At 39.4% G+C, this 15,933-nt stretch overlaps 1 protein-coding gene across 1 annotated transcript; it reads right to left on the bottom strand.

Annotated features, from left to right (window-relative positions):
• Nucleotides 1-793: 793 nt before the first annotated feature.
• On the bottom strand, nt 794-12,814 carry gspt1l (G1 to S phase transition 1, like). The gene is made up of 14 exons (XM_070847930.1): nt 12,398-12,814; nt 11,302-11,346; nt 8,227-8,466; nt 7,095-7,128; nt 6,921-6,998; nt 6,591-6,771; nt 5,922-6,076; nt 4,929-5,069; nt 4,732-4,825; nt 4,509-4,589; nt 3,307-3,480; nt 2,322-2,411; nt 1,974-2,142; nt 794-1,467 (listed from the first exon to the last, which is right to left on the bottom strand). The coding sequence occupies exons 1-14, from the start codon at nt 12,585-12,587 to the stop codon at nt 1,415-1,417; spliced, it is 1,725 nt and encodes a 574-aa protein (XP_070704031.1). The 5' UTR covers nt 12,588-12,814; the 3' UTR covers nt 794-1,414.
• Nucleotides 12,815-15,933: the final 3,119 nt, after the last annotated feature.

Here is a 15,933-nt window from a genome sequence, read left to right as displayed (position 1 = left end):
TGTTTGCGCTTTTACTGGTGGAATTAATCAGGCCAGAATGACTGCTGCACTTCTAATTACCTAACGGTCACTTAACATCTCTTAAAACTGAAAACACTTTGACATATTTTAAGGCAACCTTAAATATGGTTATTAAAGAACTACGCCCAAGACACGTAGTGAGCAGGACATTCTACAGTGCAAATAGTCTCGACAGTGCTCTCTGATGGACAAACTAATGGAGACACTTGCTAAATCTTAACCAAATCTTTAGCATTTCATTAGCATCTTTAGACATTTGTTACTTGCTGTGGCTCAGCAGTACGACGGGCAATCCACTAATTACAGGACCAGTCATTTGATTCCCCTTATTGTTGGCAGCTTGCATACTAGCCCGTCAGTGAGTGAATAGGCAAATGTAGTTTTACAGTGCTTTCAGTGGTTGAAAAAAAAAAAAAAAAAAAACTAGAAAGGGACAATACTACTACAGTCCATTTACTATTAACCATCATACAGTATGTAAAGACTGATATCTGATAAACCAATATTGGTAAGTGGACTGTACTTCTATAGCACCTTTCTAGTCTTTTTGACCGCTCCAAACACTAAGACATTGACATTTGATTCAGTGATTCACACTCCAAAGCTCCAGCCTAGAGCAGCCCAGGATCGAACCCGCTCCACCTGGGCCACAGCTGCTCCTCATAACGTAGATCCAACCAAGTTACTGTACCACTCTGGCTTTTCTAAGGTTGTGAGAAAAAGGCAAATCTGTATAATATGAAACAGGAATGTGATCTGGAAATTAACACTCTTTGTTTTCCCAATTTATTATTTTATTGTCATAGTTGTTTGCTTTAATAACATTTGACCACGCTCAAGCACACTGCCAGAACGTCACGAGAAACCAAATAGTGGGTAAAAGCAAAGGGAGACATGTACACCCAAGAATAACATTTTGGTTTCAACTGGTTAAGTTCTTTCAAGCAACTTCTTTTGCAATTTAACTTCTGAAAATCATTTTCTATACTCCAAGCAAAACCCTGGTCCACATCTGTTTACAGATATAACTTCTGCCATTTGTCATTGTCATTTATGAAAGCAAGAAAAAAAAATATCTGGAAGAAAAAAAAAAATCATGTAATGATGAGTAGACCAGAGTGGGGAGGTGGGGAGAGGTGGAGGGAGGGCTAACCCAGAAATGGCATAGCTGAGCTCTCAATATGAGAAAGCTGACTCGTGTGGACTTCATCTTGGTTTGTCATTTGCTTAAAAACAGGTTCTTTTTCACATGAGTTTTTTTTCTGAAGCTGATCTTCGGCACGCAGAAGGGGGGCGAGGCAGGGAGGTGCCGTCGCCGCTGACAGTGTGGGCGGGTTATGACCGAGCTCCACCCGTACCTTCTCACTAGGACTCTCAGGCAGCTCCGTCCTCTTCAGTCCCGCTCAGCAACCAGCTTCAGCACCTTACCAATTGCGATGGTCTTACCTGAGACACAAGCAAAACATTCTGTCACATTTGTGTCTCAGCTTCACTCAAACCGATTCATAATATCCTGCTGTGCACAGAGGTAGACAGGATTTTATTTGTCTGAAATGACTATTATAGTGACTGACTTAAAGAGGTTAAAAAATACATAATGAGAAAGCAATCTGGAGTAATTATGCTGGATGTTGATTTAATTTTGTTTAAAAGCTCAATTTTGAAAACGAAAAGACACTGAAAATAGTTTTCTAGTGCTTCATATGTCCTCCATTTAATTTCCATGGGGTGGACTGAATATCTAGCATTACAGACAGACCTGCTCTAAATGTTCACAGCACCTTCATTAGTACTATGCGCCTTCCTTTTTTTTTTATTCTCTCTACTTTTATTCTTTTTTATTTTAGTGTACATCTAGTATGTACTATGTATGTACTACCATGTACTGTTTCTATAGTAAATTCACACAAACTATTAGACATGTGTCTTCCTAGAGTCTGCAGAAGCCTTACCTTCGTCCCGTAAGGTAAACCGTCCCATTTGAGGAAAATCTTTAAAGGTCTCGAGGCAAATGGTTCCTGCTGTGCGCAGACGGGCGATGCAGACCTGGTCCTGTTTGACAAAACGTGGCCGTGTCTTGCTCTTCTCTCCCGACTTCTTGTCTACCAGACAAATTAAGGCCTGCAGATGGAGCGAAGAGGAAATAGTAAAATATCAGCACATACACTAGTGTAATTCAATCAATCATCCAAAACATCCAACTGCGACATCAGTTAAATCAAAAGCATTACAATAAACAATATCACACTTAATTTGTTCAAATGTCTTCTTACAAACTATTCTGTTAGTTTAGGTCTTACCGTAATTTGTACTTCTTCAATGCAGGTGTGAATGTGAAGGACTGCGTTGTAACCTGGACAGATGATGGATTTGTGTTCAATGATGACAATCTGTGAGAAAAAGAGTGAGTGGTTATGGCACAAACTGTAACAGCATTCACTTACAGTACAAGCGCTCCAAATGCACCTGCTGATTTCTCAGACTACTCTGTTAGCTGCTGAGCAGCACACTTGCAGTTTTCCACACAGTGGTAATGGGGGAAGAAGGTACTAACACACCAGCTGGACCTCCTAATCTCACAACCAGGGTATGGTTCCTCAGTGGGATCCCACCCATTAAGGTGGTGTGAAAAAGATATATTTGACCTTAAGGATATTAATCACTACAACTGTCTTACAGCCAGAATCCGAAATGAAGTGATGCCAACAAACCATTTGGAGCCCTGTGCTATTACTGTAGTTCCATTTTATAGTTTAGAAATGAATTCTAAATAAACAGGTAAATGGGATCCTGTCTCATTTAACTGAAGCCTTCACAGACTGTCAGAATGAATCCAGCCAGCTTCCTTGTGTGTTTGGAATGATGATTGTCTCAATTTTTATAGCTCATCTTTTATCCAAACATTGGTGGAGCTGGACAATTATTTACCAGCTACGCATTATTTAGCCAATATTATCCCTTGTATGTTCCTTGTGTTTATATCCTGAAAAGGGAAGTTGACAGGCGCAATGACATGAACGAGACACACTATACTGGAGATGAATGGCTGAACGAAGCACTGCAGAAAGGGTTCAAATTATGGGGAAAAAAGAAAATGGAGAGTCGGCATGTTAGCTAACTAGTTGACTCCTCCATGCCATCCAGACAGACGCTACACTATTCATCAAGTTTTTCTGTGTTCTGAATTACATGTGGGCAGTGAATTTCAACCCTTATCGCTGGTGATGAAGCTGTATACAGTGGCTGCTGGTTAGGACTACAGGGGACCTGCTGCATGATACTGACCTGGGCGTCAAAGGTGCGCCCTGAGTGGCAGAGGTTCTCAGCATTACACAGGATAAAACCAGGCAGGATCTCCTCTTCCTCAATGCCCTTCAACCGCAGCTTGAGGTTTTCACCTGGCCCAGCATCATCTGTCTCCACATCATCTGACAGGAGACTCAACACCTCCACCAAATGCTGTGTTAGGAGAGACAACGGGTGGAGAAACATGGAATTAGACAGGGAGAAGCAGAATGAAGGATAAAGATGTGTACAATTGCTTTGTTTGACGTAAAATGGAAACAAAAGACACCACAAACAGCAGTAGCTAAATTTGAGAAGTTACTTAATGTTAAGTGTTAACTTAAAGCGTATAGTTGATGACAGTTGTCAGTAATTACATTTAAATATTTTTCCTTTTTCATGACTCATTGGCGAGAATTGGTTCAGTATGACATATTGTATCTGTATTTCAGCCATGAGATACATGACGCTTGTCTGTGGATTGACTTAATGGCATTAGCCCCTTTTCCACCAACATTTCCAGGAACTTTATTACGAGGAATTTATTTATTTGGGTAAAAGAATTCCTGGCAATGGTTTGCGTTTCCACCGCACCTAAAAGTTCCTGTATATTTATTCAAATCAGGCTGATGATGTAGTTCTGCCAGTTTATCGGCTATTTTTCCATAGACTCTGCCGTTTCGAGTCACCGACTCAAAGTCCCGCTGAATTTCTTCCTCTGCAAATACACTCAAAAAGGCCTGGACCTTGTAGTCTGTCCACTTCTCGTAAAAAAAAGTTTGCAGCCACACTGGCTTAAACACGGAAGTGAGGAACGCTGCAAATGTGTTCCACCAATCAGCGTTCTTCAGCACACACCCCGCCCCTAAAGAATTCTGGGTAATCTGAAAAGTTCCTCCTCGCTACTAGGAACGTTTCCGGGGAAAGTTTGGGGTTGAGGGAAAGTTTTTTCCCCCTGGGTAATTTTGGTGGCGCGCCGAGGTTTTTCAAAATCCCGGGTAAATGAGAAAAGTTGCTGCAGTGGAAAGGGGGCTATAAATAGTGCATAACTTCCATATTCTAAAGAGTAAATATGTTTTAAATTAAATATTAAGCAGTGTGAGGCATTTGGATTTCTGCATTTACACTGACAAACTCAATTTGAGTCCCTCATTGTTCTTGGTTCTAGCTGATGGGAAGTAAAGACTTGTGGAAGATCTTACCCTGTTTGGCATCATGACCAGCTGCTGTGCTTTACTAATGGACCCAGACTCCAGTTTGCCCAAAATCACAGTGCCCATGTCCTGATGAGACAGATTGACAGAGACTTACTGCTGTTTCCTGTAGAGCTCAGTCAGCAGGGTAACTTATCATTTAAGTTCTGAGGTTTTGAGTGCGTACATACAAAGTGACCATCATTGACTCAGAAACCAAACTGATTTTTACCTTATATTTGTCTACGATGGGCAATCTGACAGGGCCATCACTTGATCTGTTGAAATTAGGCAAACTGTCCAAATGCGGAATGAAAGGTAAACCTCTGAAATGACATCAAATATGAACAGTGGTTAGTGAAGATGGATAAATGAGAACAATTACTATACAGTAACCACACTGACAGTAGGGAGTTGATAAGGACTTACGTATACCAGGAGCACATGTCAGTGGGCTCCTTCAAGTTGGCTCCTGTCAGCCCAGAGCACGGCATGAAGTGAATGTCTTTCTTCGGGTTGAAGCCCACCTTCTTCAAAAATGGCACTAGTTTCTCCTTACACTCTTCATACCTGAGAATTCAACATCAGAAGGGGCGTCAAATAAGAATGAACGTACGTACAACAAACAAAGTAGTAACAGAAACTTAATACTAACAGGAATATGACAAATAATGAACAATATAGTAACAGTGAAGAACAGGACAGTTAATATATGAATAATTACAATACATTCTAATAAACAAAAAGGAGGTTTACATTCAAGCTTACTTATCAAAATGCATTGTGTGCATCCTTGAGGTCTAACAAATGTGTTGGTAGTATTTCCATCCAAAGCATTATTTATAGCCATGCTTCTGGTGCTCTTCTCCCCTGCCTTTGCTTGCACATTGCTGCATACTTTGGTATGTTACCACCAACTGTTCAGTGGAATAGTACAATGGCATTGCCAGGAGTGTGCAACATGTATGAGTACTAGTGGGCACACATGCAATAAATAGAACGGGAACCCACTCATACAAAAACAGCTAAATAGCACTATGAGACGTTGAAAATGTCCACAGGTTATCCATTTTAAATTTTAAGGCTGTAACAAGGAGTGGCTTATTTTGCATGGCATAGATCAGAGCAGAAACACTGGTCACTCAATCACTGACTTGCAAACAGCATTTCTAGTGGAGTAAAATAAATACAATTGGTATAAAATAAAAAGTAAAATAAAGGTTTAATGTGCACACCACACCAAGTTAGAGCAGTAAATTACATATACAAAGGCAACAAAAATTATTTTCAAGTGCATGGTTGATCTGTTACAGTTACTGTTTCTGAACACCAACTAAATGTAGTGGGTTCCAAAGACAACTTGATGCAACAGTTTGCTAGACTGTAACTTCACCGTTTGATCATTATTATCATTCTACCCACCTCTCCAGGCTCCAGTTGACTGTAGGATCATCCATTTTATTGACCAGAACAATCAGATGCTTGACACCAGCTGTTTTGGCCAACATAGCGTGCTCCCGTGTCTGTCCACCCTTCTCAAAACCAGTTTCAAACTCGCCTTTCCTGGCAGAGATCACCTGAGGGTGAAAACATTCATTTAGTAAGTGGTTTTGTCTAGAAATGCTAAAAACACAAGAGGCTTAAAAAGGGGATTCCTTGTTGTAGCTAACCAAGATATTTAAAAAAATGATAATATCTACATGTTAAAGGTTTTAAATAGTAATAGAGAGACAGTTAAAAATAAAACAAAAAATGCTTTTCACCCTTTTTGATTTTAGAAACCTTTTTAGATAGAATGTGCAGCTTTCATTCAAACTGTGATTTTATTTAAACAGCATTGATGTAGCTAACCTCCTGACATGAACACTGACTGAAAATAACATTCCATTTTAATGGCTTGATGTGTCTTTGTCTTCATGGTTCTTCAGGGCTGCAAACAGGGCTGTGCTAAGGGACTTTGTGCTGATTTTAATCACCAAGCCGTATTAGTTTTAAAGACCACTGAATAGAGAAAGGCCTTTTAGTAGGGGTTTGACCCGATGTTCCACTTCAACTCAACTGTTTAACGACACTTATTTTCTCTGGACTCACCAGAACAGCCAAGTCTGCCTGTGATGCTCCTCCGATCATGTTGGGTACAAAGCTTTTGTGGCCTGGAGCGTCTAGAATGGTAAAGTGCTTTTTGTCTGTCTCAAAATATGCTCGGCCGACCTCCACTGTCTTGCCTTTGTCCCTCTCCTCTTGGTTGGTGTCTAATGCCCAGGAGAGATACCTGGGAGAAAGAAATATGACATCTTATTGTATGAGGGTGACATATATACCACTACTAATATCTGTGCTAATGATCTATGATTGATTGAAAAAAAATAAAAAGAATAATTTCATGTCACAACTATAATTTTAGGCCATCACATCACTCACCAGGTTTCCCTGTTCTTTTCCTTGGCTTCTCTCTCATATTTCTCTAAGGTTCTCTTGTCTACCATGCCTGTTAGATACCTGCGCGAGAGGAAGGGAACAACAGAGAAGTTCACACCATGTCAAAGGCCTTTATAAGGAAAGGCAATGAACCCAAAAAGTGAGACTGCCACTCACATGATTTGTCCGCCAATGGTGGACTTGCCAGCATCTGGAAAAGAAGCACAGGAGGACGGGTTAGATTAGACAAAATTGTGACTTTTCTGAAGTTTAGCTTTATTCTGTGCAACCAAATGAGTGGGGGGTTTCTGAACCTTTTGCATTGGCAGCCAAAAAAGTCAGATATAGATACTAACCCCAAACACTAAGTGCATATTGAAGCTTTATCGCAGTCTCGCTCTGGTATCCTTTCTTAGTCCCTTTACTTCTCTAATTCAGTGAGAGACTTGCTGTGCTTTTTCAACACATCATCTCCTCATTACTCTGTTTGTCCTTGTTTATGCTGTCATATCTATGCTGTTGTACAGAAAACAGTGATTGGCTGTGCTGTAATGTACAAAAGACTCAGCAAGACAGAGTCATTATGCTGCTTAACAGTGGGTACCATGCTAACACATTAACAGTCTATGCTGAGTGATGACAGGCCTTTTCTAATTTTACTGCAAGTACAAACTGTATATGAGACATTGCCAACTGGTTCCATTGAAATGAAACATTTTGACTGCATCTATTAGTTTGGAACATTAACAGCATGATCAGCTCTGCAAACACAAGCACAACTGGACTACGCCCCAGAGCGATTTAACATTGAGATGCCAGAACACTGTTCTTGATCACTCCATCCCATTTTCACTCCTGCCTCTAGGTAAACGTCTTTCTCTGTATAGAGAAATGGGGGTGTGGCTGTATGCTGATTGCAAACAGCAGGCATGTGCCTGACAATTTACAATAATTCCAATTGTTAGGGGGTAGATCACTGATAACAGTGTTGAGGTGAGGTATGCATCATGGTCTGCACATTGGACAACTGAGTAAACAAACAACAACAGAACATAAACATGGCAGCTGGAAAAAGAGTTGAACATAACTGACATGCCAATAAATTGTTTTACACCCTCTGTTCTTTGCTGGGACTTGCGCATGTGAGAAATCAGAGGCACAAAAGGCTCAAATTGGCATTTGTGTGCCAGTTTGCTCAACAGCAACACTCTCAAGTAAAACCTGACCTCAGAGCCATGTTTACTTCCTTAAATGTGGCAAACAGTATGATCCTCTAAATGGCCTGCAATTGACATGTGTGTGCACTAACCTACGTGTCCGATGAACACAACATTGATATGTTCCTTCTTGGGAGCATCTGGCTGTGTAGGTGGAACCTTGGGTGCTGGCACCTCCTCTTCCTCCTCCATCATCTCTGATGCCTCCTCTGTTGTTGCTGCCACCTCTGGCCCCCGGTCTCCGCCTCCTGGCTCCTCCTCATTTGGCTCGGCCTCTTTCTGGTCCCAGGGCTCCTCTGTGCTCATCTCTGTATCGCCATTCTCCACTGGAACTGCACAACCACACAAACCACCACCAATCAGGGCCTTTTTTTCCCATATTGACAAGCTACTTAAAGCAACTACACTGGATGAAATATAGATGAAAACTTACCAAAAAAGTCCACTATCAACAAGAAAACTCGCATGGTATCTTCCCTTTTTTTTCCCTTTGCTTTCTTTTACTGGAAATATTTTGAGCCATCTTTGTCACATAAGACCTTGTTTACTGTAAACTGCTGTAAGCAGTCTCTTGTGGCAAAAGGAGAGACAAGAAGCAAAGACACTAATAAAAATAGGGGTATTTTTTCAGTGAAAATCACTACATAAACTTGAGGAAAATAGACTTGACCTAGAGATGGGATGTAAAAACCAATTTTTTGTAAATTTCAAAAAATGCTCACTTTCTTATAAATGTCTTATAAATGTTTGGTCTCTCCAATAGTTTTCCACTATTGTCAATTAGCAGCAGCAGAATCGTGGAACATTTGTACAATGTTCAAGCTAGTAGGCTGGTTTGTATAATAAATTGTCCTCTATTGTTGATGGTTAGTGGCGTTTGACTAGATTTCACATATGTTGGACAACAGCCTGCTATACAGTTAACCTTCACATAGCGGTTACATAGTTAGCAGACAGCACGAGCACCAATAGCTGCCATTAATTTAAAAGTAATAGAGATACAAACATCAATGGGGAGTTAGAGGACAAACACCACAGTGCAGCAACAGTGTGACAAATTCACTCAATGATGTGCAGGGCTACAACAGCAACGAACACTTAACTCCAAAGAAAGAGGCAAAATAGGAAAAAATGACAGTGCTCTAACATAAAACTTAGCAGTGCTGCAGATAACAGATCTCGTCTCAGTGTATATTTCCAGTTCGACTTTCTACCAAACCTATTATATCTAATTAAAAAGAAAACAAAAAAAAAGTTTGGTGTGGTCTTTCATCCATATACCCATATACCCACCCCCACAAAGTGCTGGCCAGCCATTGGGAGTAATTTGGGTTTTTGTGCCTTGCCCAAGGACACATGTTGATAGGATCAGGCATAAAGGACAACCCAGATGGGTCGGTGGTTGGAAAACTCGGGGAATTAACTTAAATATATAAGACTAAGGGAAATACCAGGAATAAATGCAAAGGGGGTGTTTTTTTCAGGCTGCAGTTACCATGCCATATGCATATAGAAACAAACCTTTTACCACATCATAAGCAGACATAATTGTAGACTCTTTTAAAAGAAATGTAAAACCAATTGAATTGAGTTGAGCTTTAAAAGAGTGGACTAATTTAACATTGCAGCAAATTTTCATTGAGCAACAAAAAAAATAATTCCCTTTGAACTCTTGTTTAATGGAATGCTGGGAATTCCTCTGTACGTATGATTGAAGAGTGTGCTTTTCCACATATGTTCAATAAAAAAACAAACAAAAAAAAAACAATTCTTATAAATTGTGCAAAATACCCAGAAACCCCAAGCATAACTTATTAGGCATAAATTAATATCCAGAAAATGTAACAACCCTCTGCAACCCTACAACAGATACAGTGACCAATCCCCTGCAAACAGTGGACAACCCACTCTCTTGCGCATCTCATATTTTTTTTCGTATTACAAGCCGCATTAGTCTTTAGTGAAGCTGCCACATTCACTGCCATTTGTAGATCTTGCCTCTTTAAACATTTTCTGGATTGACAAACATATGAGAAGGACTAAAGCATTATCACTACAGGGGGTAGTAACAATCTGCCAGAAGATGTTTAGCATTAGCTAATGCTTCATCATATAGCATTAGCTACTGTGTGCAGATTTTAACCCTTAGTTTTGCCACTTTTAATTAGTTACATGACTTTTATTTGCTCCGAATTATTAACTTTCTATGGAAAGCGTCTTGAGATAACGCTGTTATGAATTGGCGTTATATAAATAAAGATTAATTGAACTTAGTCTTAGTCTACTACAGAAAACTGCCTGATGAGGTGTGGCCACCTTGTCTGGGTTGACTGTGCACACGCCTCAACTGTTGTGGTCATCAGCCGTTAACATCCAACCACATTTCTGTTCTTCCTTTTCTTTCAACCATGTGATATTGTTTGCACTAACGTTTAAAGCAATAATAGAGCCATTTAAAGCACCCACATACTTTTATTTGAATGACCACAGACTTAAATGACCCAATAACAATGCAAGCATAGCTGGTGAATGTATCATTGGGCTTAATGCTATATTTTGTTGTTTTGTTATCAATTTTAAGATTTCACCATATTCAGCCATTAATATCGTGAAATGTGAAGGTAGCTGCACACTATTACATACTAGAGATCTCATTGCAAGAAGCACAAATGTCTCTCTTAAGAATCACATTTCACCACAGATTTTGAATGGTAAGTTTACTGCAAGCCCCTCTAAAATGTCCCTGTGCATTTTGTGGCATTATCATCCATTGAAACAAGGCCATGTCTGTTTGAAGTGATAATGAAACAGAGTCCAAGTGCATGTGACAAAGTAAGATCCAGATGCAGCCGGAAAATATACAAAAGACTGATTGGCACACATTATTCAGTTAGTTTGTGGTCAAATACAATCTGCAAAAAGGAATCATGTGGCAGATGTAGATACAGTCAATACTGCTTTGATACTACGGAAAAGGGGAAGGGAGCTTTAAGGTAAAAACTGAACTGAACAGTTACTCTGCCTCAGTAACTCATGATGTAATAGTCGCTATAGGCTTTGCTAATCCTGTCCGTTCAGTGTGGGCCTGCACATGTCAAGACAATGAGGCAAGCAGTAACTGCATGTATGTGGCACACATCCCGCTCAAACACAGGCTCCATACATACCAGCACTTTCTGACGCCTCCATGGTGGATATCTTTTCAACAGCAACTGAAAAACAAACAATGGTGAAGTTAATTTGAAATGATCCTAAAGTCCACCAGCTACAGGCCAAATTTAGTTAGAACATTGCAGAAATTTGAAAACTTAATGCGGTTAAAATAAAGTAGATTTCCTTTATGTTCCATAAACACTATGCTCTTGTCACATATAGAGGGTTTTAAAACAGTTTATCATGTCAAGCATCCCCATTACGTTGGATCACAACCTTCCATTTGGTAAGGGACAGTGTATATGGGGACAATAATGGAAGTTTTTGAAACCATAGACATAATGAATGAGTCTTATCAAGCAATTTAATAGGTGTTCTCGTGGTTAGAAGACAGGCTAATGTTAAATGGAAGTGCTTTCCTGTGAAGATTATTATTATTATTCCAGCATTCAGTCTTCATGCCAGATCTCTGCATTCACGCGGTTTCCAATGACACATTTTGCTCCACACTTGACCAGCAGTGCGTCAGAACATCCACGTCATATAAAACACTCACGTTGCCACTACTTTCTTTCCAACGAACGAGCTTAGCTTTTATCCCCGGGTGAAGTTGGACTGTTACAAATAAGACAGTAATGACTGTCAGCGGCACCTCTTACTTGATTCCATTACTGGTTAGAAGAAACACTTGGCTAAAGCGTTAACTAACGCATTACAACTGAGCGACTCAGGCGCTCACTTGTGAAACCACACCAGCTAACGAAAATGTTAGCTAACAGCCGCCGGTTGGTTGAAACAAGCTAATGCCGGCTGGGTTGATGACTTTAAGGACAGTGCTGAACAAGCAACAACATTACTCTACGGTCGTGGGCTTAAGTAACATTAACAGGATATATAGTTTGTAGTTCAAGTAAAACCACGTCAGACAAACCATCTAAATGACTGCAACACCAATCAACAAAACAGCTAGCACGTTAGTCGCGCTACAGGGAACGCGTGTCTGTACAGTGGCTAGTAAGCTAGCAACTACCCAGCCCAGGCTGCTTTAGCAGCTAGCTAGCGTTAGTAGCTGCTAGCTAACGTTGCCCCCCAACGTGACTGTGAACTCACCAGAATCGAGATTTTCCGAGTGTGCTTTCATGGTTAACGCCGGAACGAATTCGGCGGCGTTAACATTGGGCACAAACGGTTTAGCATTTACATTTAGGTTTGTAAATGCTGGTTCAAGTTGTCCGTCGATTGTGGCCTCCACATCGTCCTCTTGTTCCCATGAATCAGGGGCAGTGTCTCTCGGGTCCATCGTGGGTCTTGGATTTTCACTACAGTTAGATTTGAGCTACGCAGTTCTTGGTCTACGCAACTGTCCGCCCAAAACCCGGTGTTAGAGTCACCCCTTGGAGTAACTGAGGGTGTCCCAACTCGAAGTGTACTGTTTGTCTCCGATTCAGGTGAAATAAAGCAGCCGGTTTCAGTCGGTGAGACGCCAGAGAGGATATTCGACTCAGCACTCCCAGAGACAGTCCGCGTGAGCTAATGCGTCCCGTCAGTCGACGTGCTACACCGCGGTGACCTCTGGGATATGAAGTCTTATTCTAAACAGGAATACTTTACAGTGAAGGATTACTAAGGGCAAGGAAACTACATTAACCAACAACCAGTAATATAAGTTTACTTTACGACCTTTTCTGGACCCGCAGATTCGATTCAGGTTTTGTTGAAGCCAATGGTGAATGACTTTTATATGTTTAGTAATAAAACCGTGATTCACTCACTAATATAATGTGTATTGATTTTTTTGTTTGGATAGATCGTTATATTTAGACACAACATTTTAAGTTTCATGATGTTGAGATTTTTACTACTTGTTAAGAACAGTACTGACGTTATTAAAACATGTTCCCTGTAACTTAAACTAATAAGGAAATCGATGACAGTACAACATCAAGTTACTGGGTTCATAAATTTAATAAAAATAGGTTTGGTTTTACAGCACACCAACCTCAATCACTGTTAGTTATGTGAGGCCATTCCCTTTAAATTCCATTTTTATTTGACCCATGAATGCATCTCAAACACCTTTGGGCACAAGAGGTGTGTCACAGCTTTGTAATAAGTCATACAAACCAGAACGAGGAAACCAAATGAATCAACAGTATAACAGTGTATTGGTTAAATGCCCACAGTCTAACACAATTGTGATATACACCTTTTCCTATAAATCTCCAATGGGATAATCATACCTGATTAAATCAATCATCTGAGAATATTCCATCACGCATTAAATTGCCCCAACCATTAAATTACCAGACAAATTCATAAAGTAGTACCTGAAGGTGTGAACTTTTGGAAATTCAAAAGGATGCAACAAGCCAACTCTGTTTTTGGATTAGCAGTATGTTAAGAGTATATTGGTTAGTTGATCATCTAATTTAGATAAAAGCAACAATCCTACAATATAATACAATTCACATCTTACTTTCTATACATGAAAGACACCCGCACACACCACTAACTACCCAAAATGAGCACAGAGTTGACTCAACACCTCTGAGCTTTGTTGCATTAAATTGTATATTTGTGTTGCGATTACTGTGTCTGACAACATATTTTTTTTCTCTACAGCATATATGGAATTATAATTATTACTGCTAGTCCAGAATTGATACTGACAAAGGTGGGAAAAGTCAAAGTTTTGCAAGTCACAAGTAAGTCTTGGTTATGAAGTCCCAAATCAAGTTCATTCCTAAGCCTAAGTGTTAAATTGATCTCTAGATCTTCAGGCTTGGGGAGGTTTAAAAAGTAATTCTGAGTCTAAGTTATGTTAATTAGATGTAAGTGAAATTATGTTTGATTTTGTTGAGTGTAGTTATAAAATGTATGTAATTTAATTAATGTTATTTATTGTTGTGGTCTAAACTGTGACAAAAATGATTTAGTCCCAGTCCATACAAACCTATCAGTCTCATTGTACAAGTGCTGCCTTTAACTGGCTGTCTTTTACTTTTAGGACAATTTAAATTCTAGCTACATTACAGATATGCTGTAGTATTACCCCTTTACCTTCACTTGTAAAATCCCGTTTCAAGGTCTTGAAACACATGTACATACACATCACTTCTGCATAGTGCGATTTTCACTTTCATCTGTAAATGTACTTTTAGTTATTAAAGCCAAACAGAATGTATGGTATGCAAAACCTTGTGAGGAGTTCTGGATCAAAAAACAAACTGAAAGCAAAAATCAGATCACTGTACTGATCGCTCCCAGCAATTGAATCTTATGCAACATTTTGATCCAACAGAGATCTTCTTTGGGCATGGTCAAATGTGCTTTCTTAAGGCAATTTCACTATGCCAGAAGAAGATTTCACAGTCACAATGTTGCATCGCATTTCCATTTCATCTGATTTTTGCTTTTATTTACTTATCAATGCTTGACATTGTTTTGGTTTTTGTTATTGACTTTCATTTATTGCTCTGTTTGTCAGACATCTAGGGCTCATTTACAAGAGTATTTTAAAATGTGTACATACTAAGTGAACCACAAACATGACAGTTGCATTGAATGACCAACTCCCAATAGAATAGAGGAAGACTAAAAATCAGATTGAGAGGTATTGTTAGAATTATAACTGAACCACACAAAGCTGCAGCCTGACATTATGACTAGAAAACTTTGAATTTAATCTGCTGAGATACAGAATTTACACAAATATGTCAAAGTGTCTCTGCACTGTTAACTAATAGTAGAAAACATTCAAGAGAAAAGATTCTGCTTATTACATACAATCACTTATTTAGATGGTGAGAGAGGCAGGACAGTCTAGGATATTTCATTATATCAAATCAAAACTTCTCATCAAACATGTATATTGTAAAGTAATTGATTTGACTTTGCATTATAATCACATAACATAAATAATCATAGAGAAGATTTTGCTTCATTTACACAATGTAAAAAATTAAATAAAGAACAGTAGTAAAGAAATGATCAACACAACAAGTGCAATAAATCTGATATAGATTCTTTTGTAATCTTCATTCTCACTGTGTTACTGTATTTAATCCACATTTTAGAACTCTTTCAAAGTACTAACGGACAACTCCAACCAGATCTGCACTCTGGGCTTTCATTTTTAGACATTTTCTGTTTTCATTTTGAGTTTTTACTCCTCAACGGTGGATAATTTTACACAAGTTGCATCAGAATGCTAAAATTCAGGTGACAGATGTTTGCATGTTCAGAGAAGTCCCATCACAGTTTGTATTCATGAAGCACTTCCATTTCCTGCTTTTCTACTGTTTTCTTAGCCGAAATAAAGTTGCAACACTTTCAGTGATACATTAAGGCCCCTTGACAAGGTGCAGTAACAGTGATCTCATAAAGTTTGTTGCATGCCACACAGTGTGAGATGATCTAACACGACTTTGGTTACACCCTGTGTGAGAGTGTGTGATATCAGTTTTGAGTGCATGTCTACAGGCAGTTATAACGTCATGTCAGACAGTGTTCTCTGTGCCATTTTATGTTGTATTCTGGTTGGCTTGTAGATTTGAATCATGCCAGCAGTTACGTTGTGAGAATTTATGACTCTATCAGAATTTTTCTCCAAAGTTCTAAATCAGTTTCCTGTGGACATGTCTCGC

This window comes from Pempheris klunzingeri, chromosome 17, assembly GCF_042242105.1.
Source record: "Pempheris klunzingeri isolate RE-2024b chromosome 17, fPemKlu1.hap1, whole genome shotgun sequence".
Classification (NCBI taxonomy): domain Eukaryota; kingdom Metazoa; phylum Chordata; class Actinopteri; order Acropomatiformes; family Pempheridae; genus Pempheris; species Pempheris klunzingeri.
The sequence above is the reverse complement of the archived record's forward strand: the minus strand, read 5'-3'. Positions and strand labels throughout refer to the sequence as shown.

What these genes read in the sequence shown, in the direction of transcription:
- gspt1l (XM_070847930.1), bottom strand. Translation starts at nt 12,587, where the DNA reads ATGGACCCGAGAGACACTGCCCCTGATTCATGGGAACAAGAGGACGAT. An exon ending in GAAAAGAACAGGGAAACCTG is followed by an intron (nt 6,772 to 6,920) that starts GTGAGTGATGTG and finishes TCTTTCTCCCAG; the next exon opens with GTATCTCTCCTGGGCATTAG. An exon ending in GGCGCACCTTTGACGCCCAG is followed by an intron (nt 2,412 to 3,306) that starts GTCAGTATCATG and finishes TTTTTCTCACAG; the next exon opens with ATTGTCATCATTGAACACAA.